Source organism: Loxodonta africana, chromosome 12 (assembly GCF_030014295.1).
Source record: "Loxodonta africana isolate mLoxAfr1 chromosome 12, mLoxAfr1.hap2, whole genome shotgun sequence".
Classification (NCBI taxonomy): domain Eukaryota; kingdom Metazoa; phylum Chordata; class Mammalia; order Proboscidea; family Elephantidae; genus Loxodonta; species Loxodonta africana.
The window spans coordinates 106,780,575-106,801,199 of record NC_087353.1 but is presented as its reverse complement, the minus strand read 5'-3'; the positions used below and the strand labels follow the sequence as shown (position 1 = coordinate 106,801,199).

At 48.7% G+C, this 20,625-nt stretch overlaps 1 protein-coding gene across 2 annotated transcripts in view; it reads left to right on the top strand.

Moving 5' to 3' along the window:
• Nucleotides 1-2,112: 2,112 nt before the first annotated feature.
• Nucleotides 2,113-20,625, top strand: part of HIP1 (huntingtin interacting protein 1) — a 274,804-nt gene continuing 256,291 nt past the window's right edge. For both annotated transcript variants that reach the window (XM_023556048.2, XM_023556049.2), the window contains exon 1: nt 2,113-2,247. In XM_023556048.2, coding sequence (XP_023411816.2) covers nt 2,128-2,247 — 120 coding nt within the window. In that variant the 5' untranslated portion in view covers nt 2,113-2,127. The remainder of the gene's footprint in view (nt 2,248-20,625) is intronic.

The following is a 20,625-nucleotide window of genomic DNA, read 5'->3' as shown; positions in this document are numbered from 1 at the left end:
GGAAAAATCTCTCAAGCTGTTTTTCCAAAGAACTAAGGCAAAAGGCCACATAAAGTAATTCATTTCACCACACGTATTATGTATGCCCCCCCAGAAACCCTGGTGGTATAGTGGTTAAGACCTACGGTTACTAACCAAAGGGCAGGCAGTTCAAATCCACCAGGCGCTCCTTGAAAACCCTATGGGGCTGTTCTACTCTGTCCTATAGGGTCGCTATGAGTCAGAATCAACTTGACAGCAACAGGTTTGTTGGTTTGTTTGTTTTACTGTGGTCCCCTTGTCAGTTAATTTTATCTCCAACTTCCCTGACACAAAGGTTTAAAAACTGGGTAACAGCTAACCTCTCCCTAGAGGAACCCAAAGGGGGCTGCGCCCAAAGCCTCCCACATAGACACACAATCTAAGTAAGGAGAAACTAGTGAGCTTTTTGCCCACGGTGTAGCCTCAAGGGAATTTCCCTTCAATTACTCTGCCACCCTTAAATTCTTCTCTGTAAAAATTCTGGTGAAGACCACGGCCTCCCCCTCATCCCTTTGTCCAAGCCTTATTCACACAACCTCCCTGAGGCAGAACTTTCTCCTTTCCATTCTAGTGTAGGCCCGCATTGTATCTCACCTACTGCTGGAGCCTTCCCATCGGTTCCTCCCACTTCCATCTGGCCCCCATAATCTGGCCAACACAATGCCAGCACCACAGAGCACGGGGCTGAGCAAAAGCCTGAGTAGCTCCCTGTTGTCCTTAGCTGCCTGCCCAGTCCATCTGGACTCATAGCAACCCCCAGTACCTGCAAATGCCCTTTCACGTCTCTATTGAATGTGTGAATTTTCATCAAAAGCTGTTAATGAAGATTGTAAAAAATACACACAACTCATTAAATAGTTTAATGCTTCAAAGTGTCATTCATTACTTTGAGTTTCAAATAATTAAAAAACAAAACAAAAAACACCAAAATTGGAATATCATGGAAAACGTGTAATTTTCTTCAGTCTCTCAGCTAAGGGTCCCACTTCCCTCTGGCTCCTGTCACCTTTGCTGACGCCATCTGAGCGGGATGGGGGAGGCGTGTAAGGCGGCCCAAATCGAAAATCAAATGGATGCGGTGGAGTGGATTCTGGTTCACAGTGACCCTATAGAACAGAGTAGAGCTGCCCCGTGGGGTTTCCAAGGAGCAGCTGGTGGATCGCAACTGCCTACCTTTTGGTTAGCAACCAACCTCTTAACCACTGTGCCACCAGGGCCCAGCACTGCATAAACAAAAAGTGTCTACAAATAAATTCTGGCCCGTCCAGACGACCAGAGGCTTGGAAAAAAGGTTCAGGGAGGTTCCCACTGCCCAAGTCCGGAGCTCCCAGACCTGGAGCCGGCGATCGTTACAAAGGGAACGGGCAGGGGCTCAGGAGGCAGGAAGCAGGAGCCTACACCCGCTGGGTGGGGCCCGCACCCACCGCGGCCGGGCTGGGCCGGGCGCTGACCCTCCCGTCCCGAGCCGGGCGCCTGCCGCGGAGCCGACCCACCCCAGCTCTCGCGTCCCAGGGCCGGAAGCAGTAAAGAGGCTACTCCCAGGCGGGCCCGGGTGCCCGGGGACGGCCCGACTCCGCAGCCAGCGTGACCGCCGCCCACAGCCCCAGGACCTCGCTGCGCAGCCGAGAGCAGGAGGCAGCAGCGCGCGCGGGGCGCTTCGCGGAGGAAAAGGGCGCTCGGGCCCCGAGGGCGCGGAGAGGGCGGCCGGCGCGCGCCTGGCGTCGGGGGCGGGGTGTGCCGGGGCCCGCCCACCGGGACCCGCCCACCGGGACCCGCCCACCCCGGCCCCCTCCACAGGGCCCCGCCCACCCCTGGGCCCCGCCCACCCGGGGTCCGCCCCCGCCGAGAGCCGCCGGACCGCGATGATAGACAGGCCTGCGGGCCGGTGACGGCGCTGGCCACGGGGTTCCGAGGGACTCCGTGGGGCGGGGGCGGGCGGGGAAGCCTTGGGGCGCGGGGCGGGGCCTCGGGGAAAGTGGCAGCGCTCCCAGCCAATGAGAGGCGGCGGCCGTCCCATTAGCGCCGGATCCCAGAGGAGAGGGCGGCGGGCGGCGCCCTGGGGATCCCGGGGCAGCTGAGGCCTCCGACTCGGCGCCGCGCGGCGACATGGACCGGATGGCGAGCTCCATGAAGCAGGTGCCCAACCCCCTGCCCAAGGTGCTGAGCCGGCGCGGGGTCGGCGCGGGGCTGGAGGCGGCGGAGCGGGAGAGCTTCGAGCGGACCCAGGTGAGGACCAGCGGAGCGCCGGGGCTTGGCCGGGGCACCCCGAGAGATGCAGTGCCGGGGAGGGGACCTTGAAGGCAGGAAGGATGCTGCACAGCCCGAGGAGGACGGGGTCGGGGGGCCGCGAGGCGCCTGCATCTGGGCGCAGATCTAGGCGATTCCAGGAGGTCCGGGACCCCGCGATCTCCCAGCCGGCCTGGGGAAAGGGCAGCAGGGCCAGGGCCGGGCTCCAAGGAGCGGGTCGTCTGTGCGGCGAGGCCCGGGGGGCTGGACCGGGGCCCGAGTGGAAGGGTGTCCCTGGGTGGAGGAAGCGCATGGGGGGGGCACTGGGAGACGCACTGTCGGGGCGGAGAGTGGATGCGCCAGGAGGAGGAGGTGAAGGGTGAGGCGCCCTCTCTCTGCTCTCGACCCGCCGCTTCTCTGTTGCACTGACATTTCCCCCAACCCCTGACCACCCCTTTTCTCCGCATCTCTTGCTGAAGTCTTGCCGCCCCAGTTGTCGGCCTGGAAGGGCCAGGCTGAAGGGATCTGAGTGGTGAGAAGGAATGTAGGAAATGCCAAGTGTGGCCGGGTCTGGAAAATGACTTGGGGCTGGAGGAGGGAATCAGTCAAGGGCAGGAATTAGGACGCCTGACAGGACAGCCCATTGCTATTTGGAATGAGCTGCCCTTGGTGCCCAGAAGCCTGACTTGGGGTTTTCGTTTCATCACTCTGAGATGTGTCTGACAGCCCCATTTGTCCACCCTGACCAGGGATGGGGGCCAGAATTCCTCAGTGTCATCAACAAAAAGCCACAGTCCATTTTACCTCAGTTTTAATGCCTCAAGTATTGATTTGACTGTAGAAAGCTGACATGTTTATGCTGTTCACCACTTCATTTGTGTGTACAGTGGATACAACTGTTTTCAGTGGATACAACTCTTCTTTTAATCCTGGTGCCAAGGTTATCAGCAGGTTTGTCTTCACTCTTGCCCTGGAGCGGAACCTTTGAAAATCCTATTGGCCGCTTACTGCCAGAGACTGGTCTCCTGCCGTGTTCTTATGTGCTCTGGTTCTTCCCCAAAATACAGTACTATGTTAGGGTAAGGGTTTTGGGGTTTAGATAGAAAATAGAATAAGACCCTGATTGGAGTTCCCTCTGTGTGAATTCTTGTGAAGGATGAAGCTTTCCACCCCAGGGGACTTCATCCTCTTGTCATTCTTGACACACCTGGCCCCCCGAAGATGTGTCGGCAGGTGTGTCTGGGTGGGGTGAAGTAGGGAGCTTCTCTGCCTGTGTCACCTAGGGGAGAGATGGCCATTCACCTCTGCCTCTCAGGGTACACCTGGGTTTGAGGCTTGTTCTCTGGCTTTATGAAAAGAAGAAAGTTTTCTGTCTGTCTGACCAGACAGTATCTTGGGTGTTAATTCTTAAATTAGCTGCCTGGTCACTTGGCACTTCTGGCTCCAGGAAACAGTGTGTTTTTTTCCCCCCCTTAAATAAAAGAGAAAATAAATAAGTATAATTTTATAATAATACATCCCTTCTAGAGACTTAGATAAGTAAAAAGTGGAGCAACTGAGAAATATTCATAAGACTTTGACCCACTATAGTAATGGAAATTAGGCTTGTGAAAAAGTTTCCGCCATGGCTGGCATGTTCACTAGCTGTTCAGGGACCCCCTGACGAGGAGAGTCTAGGCCAATGCTTTCCAGTTATTTTACATTCTGTGGAACACCTGTAATCGTCCAGATTTGATCTAGTCGAGTCTGTGCGCGTGTGTGTGCGCGTGTGTGTGTGTGAGAGAGGAAGAGAGGGAGATGGGGAGGTGGATTGGAGGAGGAAAGAGGAGTTTTGCTATTATTGAAGCTATTTAGGGGAGCAGGAAAGTGAAGAAGAGACTGGCCCTAAAACCAGCGGCAGTCAACGAGCAGAAGTTTATTTTGTATGATGACCACCTGTCAAAAGTACTACGAGATATAAAAATGGGGGAAAATGAGTTAGAAGCCGTGAGAATCAGCCAAGTTATAAAGATAATAGAAACGCTGTGGGGCAGTTCTGCTCCGTTCTTTTGAGTCACAATGAGTCAGAATTGACTAGACGGAAACGGGTTTTTTGTGTTTGGAATAGTACTTAACGGTATTACCTTATATAATCTTGACAAGGACCTCTGCAGTGGGTGTTGGCCACATTTTACCCAGAGACAATTGGGGCACAGAGAGGTTAAGTAATCTGCCCGAGGTCACAGAGCTGGAGGTGGTCCCATTCTTTGATCACTGCCTTAGGCCACCTTTGAGTACTGGGAAGAGCACGGGCTTTGGAGCCAGTTGGAGCCAGATTCCTGTTTACACCTGGGTAGGTATATAGGTGGTGTGACCCCAGACAAATTGCCTAACATTTCTAGACCTCAGTTTCCTTATTGTAAAATAAAGATAACACTTCTCTCTCAGGTTTACTGTGGGGATTCAATATGTGTGAAGCATTTTGTAAACTGGAGCATTGTTCAAATGTGGTATTGTTACAGTCTGACTGGGGACAAGAGATTTAAGAAAGCCGAAGTAACAGTACAGGCTGTGATTAACTCTTCAGTGTAGGGACAGAGGCGTTACTAGGTAATACGATAATTTGAGGGTGATAATTATGAGAGTGTGGGTAAAGTACAGGGGATAGGAGTGGGAAAAGGTTGGGAGCCCTCACTAAGGACTGCAGTGTGCCCTTCAGCATGAGTGAGCACTTGGCTGGGTGGAGAGGAGGGGATGGGGGGATTCCAGTAAGGGGAAGCCATCTAAAGGCAGAAAACCATGCAGGGTGGGTGTCAACAAGACCATTGGCTGAGGAAGAGAGAGGTGACAAAACTGGCTGCTTCTACCTCTGAACTCCTCCAGCACATTTTGTAAATCTCTCCTAGTGCTGGTTACTTGTGCTGTCATCATTGCTCTCTGTAAACTGTGAGCTTCTCTTGAGGACAGGGCTATGTCTTGCTCTTGACTGTGTCCTCAGGTGCCTGAAGTGTGTAGTACGTGGTGAACTGGCTGTAGTGGAGGGTAGAAAGACTGTAGTTAGCACGAGCAGGGAAGGCTATGACCTGGTGTTACCCTCACCATGAGGAGCTATGATGGCCTAACTCAGCTCTGGGCCACAGAAGGCATCTGGAATTGATTGACCTCTTTCCTAATGGCCTCAGGATCCTCCTGGTCCAACCTAGACCTCTACATAGTCAAGAGCACTGCCCCCATGGCCATCAAAAGGACTCTGATTTCTCTTTGCCTTCCTCCTGGTTCTAGGCTGCCTGACCCTCAGATCCGCCTTGTTTCCTCACTTCTGCCATCCTCGTTTGAGGATGTTTTTTCTCCCCGGCTGTCTTGTCACAGTCACCACGCTTCACATGACAGTGTCACTGCTGGAATAAGGACTCTTGACCCACCCAATGGCCCAGCCACTGCCACAACTAGACCCCAGTTGTGTCCACCACTCAGACATCACCTTATGTACCCAACCCATCACAAGCAGTGGCTTTGGAAAGTGGAGAGCAGTTCTTGCCCTCAGAAAAGCTGGGGCCCTGCTGTAATAACAGTACCGTGTCCAGAGCACTTTTTAGTTTATAGATAGGTGGTTGCTGTTGAGTGTACTCCAGCTTGTGGTGTCCTGTATCCTCACAATCACCAGCATGTTTAAGCCCTTCATTGTGGCTCTTGTGCCAGTCCATTTCACAGAGGATCTCCCATCACCTTGCTGGCCCTCAGCTTCACCAAACACGATGTCCTCCTCCAGTGATTGATCCCTCTAGATGACAAGTCCAAAGTAAGCAAGTCAAACAGTGTTCTGTTGTGATCCATAAGGTTTTCACTGGCTAATTTCCAGAAATAGGTCAGGGCCTTTCTTCCTAGTCTGGAAGCTCTGCTGAAACCATGACCCTGACCCTGCTGGTATTTGAAATACTGGTGACATAGCCTCCAGCATCATAGCAACATGCAAGCCACCACAGGATGACAAACTGACAGGTGGTGGTTTCAGTTTATAAAGCATGTTTTTAGCTTTCATCGGGGCTGTATGGTTGTTAGTGCTACCTTCCTTGTGTAATGAATGAGGACGTTGAGATTCAGAGAACTTGGTGACTTGCCTAGGGTGGGGATTCAAACCCAGGACTCCAGGTTCCAAGTCTTAGGCCCGTTCCATCATGCTGTCCTCCCATCAGCCAAGATGGCGATTCTGGAGTGAACCAGGAGGGCTGCTGCTCACAGACAGACAAAATACCCCATCTGTGTTTACTTAGCAGGAAGATGGTTTTCCCAATGGTTTGTTTATTCTTTGAACACCCGTTTAGTGAGCACATACCATGGAGGGCACACAAAGATGAGAAACATAAAGAGAACAGCCCCAAAGGAGCCCATAAGTCTGCAGGGAAGGTGGACTGGCGACTGGGCTCCTCTGCCAGCCTGGCTGCTCCGTTGTGGGCAAAGGACCAGCAGCACCGGAGCGGTTAGAAATGCAGAGTCTCAGGCCCCACCCCAGGCTCTCTGAGTCAGTATGCATTCTAACTAGAGCCCTGAGTATGCCTGTGCACTAAGGCTTGAGCAGCACTGCTCTGTAGTAGGTGAGTGCTTGAGCTAGAGGGGAGGATGGGGCCCGTGGAAACAGGCAGGAACAAACACTTCAGGCACACCACAGAGTAAAGGATCTTAACAAATAACTATGCATTTGGGAAAAGCCAAGAGTCACGGATTCTAGAGAAGACGAGACATACACATTTGTTTTTTTGAACACTGATCACATTATGTGATCCTGGTGTGCAACCATCACCCATATCTGTTGCTATATTTGCCATCACCATTAAAAGATACTCGTTGCTTCCTAAACAATTTTCCCCCATTTGTCCTTCCTCCTGTTCCAGGTAACCACTGATAAACTTCGGTCTCTATACATTTGCCTGTTCTAGATATTGCATATAAGTGGGATCATACAGTATTTGTCCTTTTGTGACTGACTGACTTCACTCAACACAATGTAGAGACACATTTATTGAGGGCCTGTGGGGTGCTAGGAATATGTAAATGATTTATATCAGTTGTTTAATAACTCAGGCTAAGAGAGGCTAAGTGACTTATCCAAGGTCACACAGCAGGTAAACAGAGAAGCCAAAATCAGATAGCAAAATGCTTTCCTCCACGCTTAGGTCTAGGGTGTGGGGGGTGTTTCTTCAGCAGGTGCTCAGCCTTAGGTCCAACAGGTGGAGAATGTCAGGATTATTCTGGAAGCATCAGTGGTCTTCAACCCTAGCCGCACTTCAGAGTCACTTGGAGAGCTCTTTAAACACATACTGTGTTTTTTCCTGGGTTCCACCCTGCAGAGATGCTGTCTTAGTTGGTGTGAGGTAGGAGTCCCTGGGTGGCGCAGACCATTAGTGTGCTCAGCTCCTAATCAAAAAGTTGATACTTTGAGTCCACCCAGAGATGCCTCGGAAGAAAGGCCTGAAGATCTACTTCTGAAAAAAGCAGCCATTGAAATCCCTGGAACACAATTCTACTCTGACACACATGGGGTTGCCGTAAGCTGGAATTGACAGCAGCTGGTGGTGGTGGTGGTGGTCAGGGGTGGTTATTGACAAGTTGTAAAGCATGAGGTAATTCTAATGGAGCCAGAGTGGCAACCACTGGGCCTGATGAGCTCCTGCCCCCCAGGCACACTGTGGGCTCTGGTATGGCTCAGTCATCCCAAAAAAACAACATGGCCCTGGGCCTGCCTCCTGCTGGTGAGAAGAATCTGTGCTTATTCTTTGTAACTTCAAATGTCCAGAGCTCCCTTGGAACCGCAGTGCCCAGGTTGTATAGCAGCCTGCAGCCTGCGTATCTGGCGCTCCTTCCCCTACTGCTTGTTGACTAGGTATGTAAGGTGAAAGCTGGAAGTGAACCTCATTTTCCTGTTTACTTCACTTTGTAATTAGAGATGGATTCTTATACAAAAGATGCACTCCGAAGGCATTATGCTGAGCGAAATTAGTCAGAGGCAAAAGGACAAATATTGTATAAGAGCACTATTATAAGATCTTGAGAAATAGTAAACCTGAGAAGAACACATACTTTTGTGGTTACGAGGCGGGGAGGGAGGGAGGGTGGGAGAGGGTTTTTTATTGATTAATCAGTAGATAAGAACTGCTTTAGGTGAAGGGAAAGACAACACTCAATACATGGAAGGTCAGCTCAATTGGACTGGACCAAAAGCAAAGAAGTTTCCGGGATAAAATGAATGCTTCAAAGCTCAGCGGAGCAAGCGCGGGGGTCTGGGGAACATGGTTTGCGGGGACTTCTGAGTCAATTGGCAAAATAATTCTATTATGAAATCATTCTGCATCCCACTTTGAAATGTGGCGTCTGGGGTCTTAAATGCTAACAAGCGGCCATCTAAGATGCAGCAATTGGTCTCAACCCACCTGGAGCAAAGGAGAATGAAGAACACCAAGCCCACACGGCAACTAAGAGCCCAAGAGACAGAAAGGGCCACATGAACCAGAGACCTACATCATCCTGAGACCAGAAGAACTAGTTGGTGCCCGGCCACAATCGGTGACTGCCCTGACAGGGAGCACAGCAGAGGACCCCTGAGGGAGCAGGAGATCAGTGGGATGCAGACCCCAAATTCTCATAAAAAGACCAAACTTAATGGTCTGACTGAGACTGGAGGAATCCCAGCGGCCATGCTCTCCAGACCTTCTGTTGACACAGGACAGGAACCATCCCCGAAGACAACTCATCAGACATGAAAGGGACTGGTCAGCGGGTGGGAGAGAGTCGCTGATGAAGAGTGAGCTAATTATATCAGGTGGACACTTGAGATTGTGTTGGCAACTCTTGTCTGGAGGGGGGATGGGAGGATAGAGAGAGAGGGAAGCCAGCAAAATTGTCAAGAAAGGAGAGACTGAAAGGGCTGACTCAAGACGGGGAGAGTAAGTGGGAGTTGGGAGTGAGATGTATGTAAACTTATATGTGACAGACTGATTGGATTTGTAAACGTTCACTTGAAGCTTAATAAAAGTTATTAAAAAAAAAAAAAAAAGATGCACTCCTCCGAAACCCTCTTTGCCTCCGAAGCGGTTTTGAAAATGTAGTATGGACACTAAGCTTTCTTAGGGTCATTGGTTTTGTTGTTATTAGCTGCCATTGAGTTGGCTATTTCATTATGTAAAAAAAAAAAAAAAAACTTTTTTTTTCATTATGTACAGCAGAATAAAATGTTGCCTGGTCCTGCGTCGTCTTTGTGATCGTTGTTTGAGTCTGTTATTCCAGCTATTGTGTCAATCTGTCTCTTTGAGGGCTTCAGTTTTTTTTTTTGTTGACCTTCTGCTGTACTACGTGATGGTAGTGATCGGCCCCTCTTGAGGTCCATAACGGACAATATTCTGCTTTCCCCCGAACTGATAATTATGGTAATAGCTAACATTTGTTGCCCACGGACTGTGTGCATGTGATAACAGCCTTACATGAACCACCCTTTTTGATTTTTGCAACAAATTTAGGAATTATAATCTCTATTTCATAGATGAGGAAATTGAGGCTGAGAGGGGTTAATAACTGGCACAAGATTCCAAAGTAAGTCACGGGGACTCAAACCCAGGAAAACCGGTCCTAGAGCCTGGCTTTCCACTGCCTGCCTCCCTGTGTCACTGCCTGGTCCCTCCAGCTCTTTTCCTCTCCCCGTCAATGGTTGGGGTCCCCAGGGTGCTGCACTCAGTCCTCTTCTCTTTTACTCCTGTCCACTTCCTCTGCCCTCACCTCCATCTGAAGGCATCTGTTCTCACCTCTGATGTTAATACCCCACATTTTCCTCCTCCCTTCCCAGCCTGCGTGATCATTTCCTGCTGGACATCTGCACCTGGATAAACCACACACACCCCAGCTCACCTAGGGCCTCCACAGCTGCTTCTCCTCACTGGTCCTGCCATCATCTTTCCAGCAACAGTTGCAAGTCCTTCCTTGCTCTTGCTCTCACAGCCACATTTGGTGATGTTTCTCTTGTCCATCCCTCCTTTGTGTATCACTCTTCCTTATCACTATGATGAACAGGTTTCAGCAGAGCTTCCAGACTAAGACAGACTAGGAAGAAAGGCCTTGTGATCCACTTGAGAAAGTCAGCCAGTGAAAACCCTATGGATCACAATGGTCCGATCAGCAGGCAGTCGTAGGAATGGCACAGGACCTGGCAGCATTCATCCTGTTGTGCATAGGATTGCCATGAGTTGGGCTGACTCAATGACAGCTAACAATGACAACCCTTATTACCTCTGACATGGATCGCTGTGATCCTAGCCTCCCTGTCCCCTAGACAGTCTGGTGCCAGATTGATTGTCTCCAAAGCCTGACGCTGCTTATAAAAAAAAAATTTTTTTTATAACTCCTTTTTTTCAAGAACCTTTGCTGGCTCCCCAGAGACCCTGCAGAATGTGCACTGTCAGGGTCCCTGGTCCCTGTCTTTTTCCAGCCTTAACTTGGGCAGTGTGATGGTTAAGCTTGTGTGTCAGCTTGGCTGGGCCATAATTGTCAGTGTTTATATGTGATCATTCCTATGATGGGATCTGCTGTGAGTAGCCAGACAGTTGAAAGGGAGTTTCTTTGGGCATGTGGCCTGCGTCCGAATATAAGTGGACCTTCTGGCTTTTGCCTGCCCTGGATCCTGCAGCTGCCTCTTGTTTGTCTGACCTCCAGTTCTTGGAACTTGAGCTAGCATCTTATCTGCCAGTCTTGGGATTCATTGATCTTCACAGCCTGTGAGCAACAGCCGTGCTCTCCAGTATACCAATCTTGGGTTCACCAGCCCTTGCGGCTACATGAATCAGGAGAAGCCTCTATCTTGATCCATGGACTTGGGACATTCCAGCCTCTACAATCATGTGAGCCATTTCCTTCATATAAATCTCCATGTATATTTACACACTTTACTGGTTTTGCTTCTCTGGAGAACCCAGCTTAAACATTTGGTATTGAGACTGGTTCTAGTAAAACATAATTGTAAGGATGAGTTTTCTAAATTGGTTCTCAAGTCTGGGTAGTCTTAAAGATGTTGATGACTCTGCTACCAGCAGTAAAGAGGGCACTGCTAATCCATGGCGTGAGGTAGTGGTACAAAAATGCAAAATATTGTCACCAGTAGATCAGGTATTGGTGAAAGGCGAGGCTCTGAGTGAACATATGTGTGATATCTTTCTACAGTTTTGCTAGGATGAGAAGTATAAGGAAGGCGATTGGTTGGTTCTACTTTCACTAGACAAACTGGTGAAAGAAAGAGATGCATTCAGGACTTAGAGTCAAAGCTCAAGTGCCACATAAACGACCTCAAATTTCCACTTGTGCTTTGAAGGAAAGCCTTATTTCTTGTAGTAACAGAGCTGATAATGCTGAAAACCAAACCCAGAGTCTTACTGTAAGAGTTGCTGAATTACAATGCCACCTCAGTTGCCAACCTTGAGTGTCTGAAGTTAAAGTGAGGGCATTGATTGGGAAGAAATGGAATCCTGGAACTTGGGTTGGGGACATATGGGCAGATAATCAGAAAGTTGGAGACACTGAGCCCCTAAATTCCATTGAATCACTCCTGCCAGCAGAACCACTCCCATCTAAAGAGATTGCTTCATGTTTGTCTGCTACACTACCCTGCACAGAAAAACCATTAGCCCCTCCACTCCCATCTAATGATATTAGCCCAGCTGCCTCTAAAGGCCTTTGCCTGAGTCATTACCTGGGGCAGATGCTTTACAAGACAATGCTGTGTTCTCAAAACAATTCCACACTGCCAGCTCTGGCTTCTAGACCTGTAAGTAGACTTAAGCCCCAGTGAGCCTCAAAAGGTGAAGTATAAAAGTGTGACCCAGGAGGAGGTATGCTACATTCCAAAAGAACTGCTTGACTTTTCTAATATGTACAAACAAACCTGGGAAGTATGTGTGGGAATGGCTATTAAAGTTGTGGGATAATGGTGCAAGGAACATAAAAATGGATCAAAGTTTATAGGTATGGGTCCATTAAGCACAGATTCTTCATTCAGTGTTTCAGCTTGAGAAGTTAGGAAAGAAGCTAATAGCTTATTTGATTGGGTTGCTGAAGCATGAATTATGCTGTGGCCTACACATAATCAAGTTGAAGTACCAGACCTGCTGTGGTGTATTGTAGAAGAAGATATCCAAAGGCTTAGGGAAACTGGCATGCTAGAGTGGATTTATCAGGTTGGACCCACAGATGCACACATGGAGTGCCCAGAGGACACACCTTTTGCCACAAGTGTGAGAAACAAATTTGAATACTGCATCCTTGAAGACTGCTGTTATTGCTATTTCATGTAAATCAGATTTGACAGTGGGAAAGCCCTAATTGAATTTAGACACCTAACTACAAGGGGGCTGATTGGACCCCATGGTAGTAGGAGCCATGTGGTTGCACTCAATTGACAAAGGCAGGGTGGGCATGGTTAGAGTAATGGACAGCAGTCAAAGCGGTAATCGGAATAGTCTGACTCACATGGACTTGTGGCATTGGCTACTTAGTCATGGTGCCCTTAGGAGTGAAATAGATGGGAAATCTACTAAATATGTACTTGATCTGTACAAACGGATGAATTCTCGGTCAGGTGAATAGCAGTCTAACTTGAATCACTAGAATAGAGAGTCACAGTCCCTCAATCAGTTCCCAGGCTTGAGCGAGTTTAAAGACCCACAACCCTTTGAATAAAGGGGAGGCCGAATCCCCTTGAGGTAGTACTCCAATACACTGCCAAAAATTTATACTGTTAATCTTTCTCCCAGTCTTCCCCAAAGGGATCTGTGGCCTTTGAGGAGAGTGACTGTTCACTGGGGAAAAGGAAATAATCAGATTTTGGGGGGATTACTGAATACCGGCTCTGAACTGACACTAATTCCAGGAAACCCAAAATGTCACTGTGGTCCACCAGTCAGAGTTGGGGCATATGGAGGTCCGGTTATTAAGGGAGTCTTAGCACATGTCCGTATCAAAGTGTGTCCAGTGGGTCCCTGAACCCATCCTGTAGTGATTTCCTCAGTTCCAGAATGCATAATTGGAATAGATATACTCAACAACTGGCAGAACCCCCACACTGGATCCCTGACAAATGGAGTAAGGGCTATTTTGGTAGGAAAAGCCAAGCAGAAGCCAGTAGAACTGCCCCTACCTAGGAAGATAGTAAACCAAAAGCAATACCACATTCCTGGAGGGACTGCAGAGATTACTGCCACCATCAGGGACTTGAAGGATGTAGGGGCATTGATTCCCACCACATCCCAATTCAACTCACCTATATGGCCTCTGCGAAATACAGGTGGATCTTGGAGAGTGACAATAGATTGTTGAAAACTTAACCAGATGGTGACTGCAACTGTAGTGCTGTCCCAGATGTGGTTTCATTGCTTGAGCAAATGATACATCTCCTGGTACCTGGTGTGCAGGTATTGATCTGGTGAATGCTTTTTTCTCCATACCTGTTTCAAAGGACCATCAGAAGCAGTTTGCCTTCAGATGGCAAGGTCCGCAATACAGTTTCACTTGGCTACGTCAGGGCTATATCATATCTCCAGCCCTGTGTTATAATTTATTCTGCAGGGACCTTGATCGCCTTTCCCGTCCACAAGACATCACACTGGTACATTACATTGATGACATTATGCTGATTAGATCTAGTAAGGAAGAAGTGTCGATGACTGTGGACTTGTTAGTAAAAACGTTTGCATGCTTGAGGGTGAGAAATTCCACAAAAATTCAGGCACCCCCTACCTTCCTGAAATTTTTGGGGGTCCAGTGGTGTGGGGCATGTTGCGATATTCCTTCTAAAGTGAAGGATAAGTTATTGCATCTGGCTCCTCCCACAACTAAAAAGGAGTCATAATGCCTGGTGGGCCTCTTTGGGTCTTGGAGGCAACATATTCCACATTTGGACATACTACTCTGGCCTATTTATCAAGTGACTTGAAAAGCTGCTAGTTTTGAGTGGGGCACAGAACAAGGGAAGGCTCTGCAACAGGTCTAGGCTGCCATGCAAGCTGCTCTGTTACTTGGGCCATATGATCCAACTGATCCAATGGTGCTTCAAGTATCAGTGGCAGATAGAGATGCTGTTTGGAGTCCTTGACAGGCCCCTCTCGGTGAATCACAGTGCAGACCCTTAGGATTTTGGAGCAAAGCCCTGCCGTCCTCTACAGATAACTACTCTGCTTTTAAAAAACAGCTTTTGGCTTGTTACTGGGCCTTAGTAGAGAGTGAATGCTTAATCATGGGCCTCCAAGTCACCATGCCGTCTGAGCTGCCCATTATGAACTGGGTGTTGTCTGATCCAGAGAGTCATAAAGTTGGACGTGCACAGCAGCACTCCATCATTAAATGGAAGTCGTATGTGTGAGATCAGGCCATGCAAGACCTGAAGGCAGAAGTAAGTTGCATGAGGAAGTGGCCTAAAATGCCCATGGTCTCCAGCCCTGTCACATAACCTTCTGTCTCCCAGTCTGCACCTGTGGCCTCATGCAGAGTTCCTTATGATCAGTTGACTGAAGAAGAGAAAACTCGTGCCTGGTTTACAGATGGTTCCGCGCTATACGCAGGCACCACTTGCAGGTGGACAGCAGCACCACTTCAGCCCCTTTCTGGGACCTCCCTGAAGGACAGTGTTGAAGGGAAATCCTCCCAAAGGGTAGAACTTCGAGCAGTGCACCTGGGTGTTCACTTTGCTTAGAAGGTGAAATGGCCAGATGTGTGATTGTACACTGATTCATGGACTGTGGCCAGTGGTTTGGCTGGATGGTCAGGGGCTTGGAAGGAACATGATTGGAAAATTGGAGACAAGGATTTATGGGGAAGAGGTACGTGGATAGACCTCTCTGTATGGGCCAAAGAAGTGAAGAAATTTGTATCTCATGTGAATGGTCACCAAAGGGTGACCTCAGCAGAGGAGGATTTTAACAATCAAGTGGATAGGATGATGCATTCTGTGGAAACCAGTTACCCTCTTTCCCCAGCTACTCGCATGATTACTCAATGGGCTCATGAACAACGTGGCCATGGTGGTAGCGATGGATGCTATGCATGGGCCCAGCAACATGGACTTCTACTCACCAAGGCTGACTTGGCTACAGCCACTCCTGAGTGCCCAGTCTGCCAGCAGCAGAGGTTAACACTGAGTCCCCGATATGGCACCGTCCCTCGAGGTGATCAGCCAGCAACCTGGTGGCAAGTTGATTACATTGCACCACTTCCATCATGGAAAGGGCAGCGTTTTGTTCTTACTGGAATGGACACTTACTCTGGATATGCATTTGCCTTTCCTGCACACAGCGCTTCTGCCAAACTACCATCCGTGAACTTACACTATCATGGTATCCCACACAGCATTACTTCAGATCGAGGGACTTACTTCACAGCAAATGAAGTGTGCAATGGGCCCATGCTCATGGAATTCTGATCTTACCATGTTGCCCATCATCCTGCAGTAGCTGGCTTGATAGAACGATGGAATGGTCTCCTAAAGACACAATTACAGTGCCAACTAGGTGGCAGTACCTTGCAGGGTTGGGGCAGTGTTTTTCAGGAGGGCATGTGTGCTCTAAACCAGCATCCAGTATATGATGCTCTTTCTCCCATAGCCAGGATTCATGGGTCCAGCAATCAAGGGATGGAGATGCGAGTGGCACCACTCACTATTACCCCTAGTGACCCACTCACAAGATTTTTGCTTCCTGTCGCCACAACCTTATGCTCTGCAGGTCTAGAGGTCTTAGTTCCAAAGGGAGGAATGCTCCCACCTGGAGACACATCACTGATTCCATTGAACTGGAAGCTAAGAATGCCACCTAGCTACTTTGGGCTCCTTATGCCTCTGAATCAACAGGCAAAGAAGGGAGTTACCATACTGACTGGTGTGATGGATCCTGATTACTAAAAGGGAGTTGGATTGATATTACATAATGGAGGTAAAGAAGAGTATGTCTGGAATGTAGGAGATCCCTTAGGGTGTCTCTTAGCACAGCCATGCCCTGTGATTAAAGTCAGTGGAAAACTACAGCAACCCAATTCCGACATGACTACTAATGGCCCAGATCCTTCAGGAATGAAGGTTTGGGTTACCCTACCAGACAAAGAATCACGACCAGCGGAGGTGCTTGCTGAGGGCAAAGGGGATACGGAATGGGTGGTGGAAGAAGGTAGTTCTAAACACCAGTTACAGGCACTTGACCAGTTGCAGAAACGAGGACTGTAATTGTTATGAGTATTCCCGCTTTGTATGTATGTTCATTGTATCAGTTAGGGACAAGTATGACTTTATAGTTGCCTTTATTCAGAGATTGTATATAGCTAGAAGAGATGTGTACAGGTGCCAAGCTGACAAGCAGTGGACTGTAATGGTTAAGGTTGTGTGTCAACTTGGCTGGACCATGATCCTCAGTGATTTGATAGTTGTATGATGGTGTAATTACTTCCATGATGAGATTTGACATTATGTGATCACCTCCATGATGGGATCTGCCGTGAGTAGCCAATCAGTTGAAAGGGAGTTTCCTTGGGCGTGTGACTTCCATTGAATATAAGTGGATATTCTGGCAAGGTTGTGGGTTTTTGCTCATTCTGGATCCTGAAGCTGGCTCCTGTTCATTTGATCTCTAGTTCTTGGGACTTGAGCTAGCAGCTTACCTGCGGCCTTGCCTGCCCATCTTTGGGATTCATCAGTTTTCACAGCCTGTGAATAAGAGCCCTGTTCTCCAACCTGCTGGTCTTGGGTTTGCCAGCCCCTGTGGCTACATGCATCAGGAGAAGCATGTCCTATGGACTTGGGACATTCCAGACTCTACAGCCACATTTGAAAAATGAGACAATCACTGATTTTATGGTTTTTCTGTATAAAAGTGCTCCATAAATTATGATAAATATAAATATATATATTTATACGCTCTACTGGTTTTGCTTCTCTAAAGAACCCAGTCTAAGACAGGCATCATCCCCCTCTTACCCCTGCTCTGGTCTGGGTCTAGCCAGGTCATGTGTTCATGCAAGTAGACAAGGTACTTTCTGACTCCTCTGCTCCTGCTGTTTTCTCTGTGTGCACTGGCCTTCCCTCCCATCTCCATCCATCTCAGATACCACCTCTCTCTTGAGATCTGCCTCCTAAGGCCCGATAGCACATCTTGCTGTGTAACCCTTACATTCATTCAAGCCTCCATCTTGTTTTCCTTCTAGACTGTAAGCCCACTGAGGGCAGGATCTGGCTTTCATTGCCAGTTACAGGCCCTTGCATTCCACAGCACTGATGCCTGTTTGCCAGATGTTTGAATGTAAAACAGTTCAAGGGTCTGCAGGCTGCCTGGGTGCTGCAGGCAGGCCCCCACTTGCAGGGCCTTTTTCCTTTGTACCTTTTGAAGATTCTGTTTCCTTTTATTTCTTCAGTAGCTGATTCTTACTAAGTGCCTGCTCTGTGTGCCAGGCCTGTGCTGGCAGGTCCATTGCCTGGTCCTTTTCCCATGGGAGCCGCAGCCTACCTCCCTGAGAGCAAGGCTAGAAAACCCACTTAGAAGAGAGCCTCCAGAGCCCAGAAGCAGAGTTAGGCTCTTGAGTTCCTGTGATGTTAAGAACACTTGGCAAGCATTTCTAAAACATGGTCTTAGCCTTTCCAGGGCTTCTTCCTTGTTCAGGTGGGTCCCCTTCTGAGCTGGGAGCTATTACAGGGAGGGAGAGTGACTGGCCTAGTGTCCTGGGACCTGGATGGAGCTGGTTGGCAGCACCCTGTGCAGGCACTGGGGTTTACAGTGGAGGGTAAAGGATGCTAGCATGAGTACAGTAATACCAGAACACCCCCCAGACGGTGAGAAAATCTGGCTCTGCTACTGAATTGCTCTTTATAAAACGAGGCTGGAAAAGAATTCTGAGGGTCCTTTCAGCTCTCAAAATATTTTAGCTTATACACCTCCTGTAAGCAGGCTTTCACACTGTTTAATAAGGACATAGATTTCGTCTGTGCTATCAGAGTTTTCAAATGCCTTTATATGTGGTGCAGGGACTAGGTACCAGTGACGTGGGGCTAACGAAAGGCTAGTACTCCACCTTAGATAGGGATGGGGAAGGTCCTTGAGGCCAGGAAAACAGATTCCCAGCCTGTCTGCCCACTGGAAGGGGTCCTTGAGTGGCAGGTCCACCAGGCGCTGGTGAGGATTGTTTCATGTTCTTCCTCCTCTTAGCCCCTCATCTCCCCTCCTCAGGACACAGTGTGGAGCAGACCTGGGTGTGGCGGACCGACGGCCAGTTCCTGTCCTCCATCAGGGAGGGTTGATGGCCTGGAGAGATGCCCACCTAGGGAAGGGAAGCTGCCAGCCTCACCTCCCCAGTGGGTGGAGGCTGCTTCCTGTTTTCCTGCCCAGGCAGGCAGGGAGGAGCCCCATTCCCAGCTTGTGGTCAGTGTAGTCTGACATTTGTGAGAGAAGAGGGGCAGGATTTAAGTGCTCCTGTGGCTCAGACAGTGGAAGAGAAGGTGGTGCATTTTGGATATGAAAGGCTGCGGCTATTGTCTCTGCTGTTAGTGCTGTGAGACAGCTCAGGAAGCTGGTCTGTGCCAGGCTGTTCAGGAGCCCAGTGTGGCCATTTGCTTCTGATTTCACAACAGCTAACACTGTCAGTGGTGGAGCAGTGGCAGTTTATGGTAGAATCCTCACCTTCCATGTGGGAGACCCGGGTTCGACTCCTAGCCAGTGCACCTCAGGAGTAGCCACCACCCGTCTGCCAGTGGAGGAGTGTGTGCTGCTATGACGCTGAACAGGCTTCAGCAGAGCTTCCAGACTAAAACGGACCAGGAAGAAAAGCCTGGCGATCTGCTTCCAAAAATCAGCCAGTAAAACCCTGTGGATCACAGCAGTCCAGTGTATAACCAATCCCGGGGATGGTGCAGGACTGGCAGCGTTTTGTTCTGTTGTGCACGGGGTTGCCAGGAGTCGGGAGCAAATTTGACAGCAGCTGACAACACTGTTTGTAGTTTATAGAGCACTTTTATACAGAACAACCATAAAATCAGTGATTGCCTTATTTTCCAGATGTGGACCCTGAGGCTAAGTGTGGCTAAGTGTCGTGCTTAAGAGGAGTCAGGAAATGTCAGAGCTGAGGCTTGAGCTGGTAACTTAGAAAAGGTGCAGAGATTTTTCTTTTTCCTGTCTTTTGTAGTTGATTTATTTGGAGGTTTAAAATTCTTTCCAGAAGTTTTTCCTGCAACACACATAACCATCAGAGGGCTTAATAAAAAAATAAAAATAGGCAGGAGGAAGGTCACAAAAGAGGATAAACAAGTGACCAATGGACACATGAAAAGGTACACAGCCTCTTAGTTGTCAGAGAAATTAAATTAGTTAAAATTACAGTGAGATACCACTACATGCCCATCAGAATGCCTGAAATAAAAATGAAGCATACTGCCAGTATCAAGTGTTGACAAGGATGCAGAGCAATGAGAACATGCAGTCACTGGTAATGGGGCTGTAAGCTGGTGCAACCACCTTAGAAAACAGTCTGGTTTACTTAATATTGAAGATATGTGTATCCTGTTATAGATTGAATTGTATCCCCCCCCCAAAATATGTACCCCTGAGGCTGTACCAATAAATGTGACCCTTTTTGGAAATACGGGTTTTCTTTTGTTATTTTAATGAGTTCATACCAGAGTAAGGGTGAATCCCAAACCTAATCAGTTCTAAACACTGTCTTACAAGAAGAGCATAGTAGACACAGAGACGTACACACAGGGGGAGATGCCACGTAAAGACAGAGGCGGATGAATCCAAGAGTCCAGGAGTGCCAAGGACTGCTGGAGGCTAGAATGCAGAAAGAGACAAGGAAGGACTCCTAGTCTCCAAAACTGGGAGAAAATAAATTTCTATTCCTTAGAGCCACACACCTGTGGTATTTCTGTCATGGCAGCACTAGCAAACTAAGACACCCTTGTTGTTGTTAGATGCTGTCAAGTCGGTTCCAACCCATAGCAAACCTGTGTACAACGGAATGAAACACTGCCTGGCCCTGCACCATCCTTTCGATCATTGCTGTGTTTGAGCCCATTGTTGAAGCCACTGTGTCAGTGCATCTCGTTGAGGGTCTTCCTCTTTTTCACTCACCCTCTACTTCACCAAGCATGATGTCCTTCTCCAGGGACTGGTCCCTCCTGATAACGTGTACTTCTTCCAAGACGGATTTGTTCCTTCTTCTGACAGTTCCTGGTATGTTCAGTGTTGTTGACTAATACCATAATTCAAGGACATCAGTTTTTCCCCAGTCTTTCTTATTCATTGTCCAGCTTTCGCATGCATATGAGGTGATTGAAAATACTATGGCTTCGGTCAGGCACACCTTAGTCCTCAATGTGACATCTTTGCTTTTTAACGCTTTTAA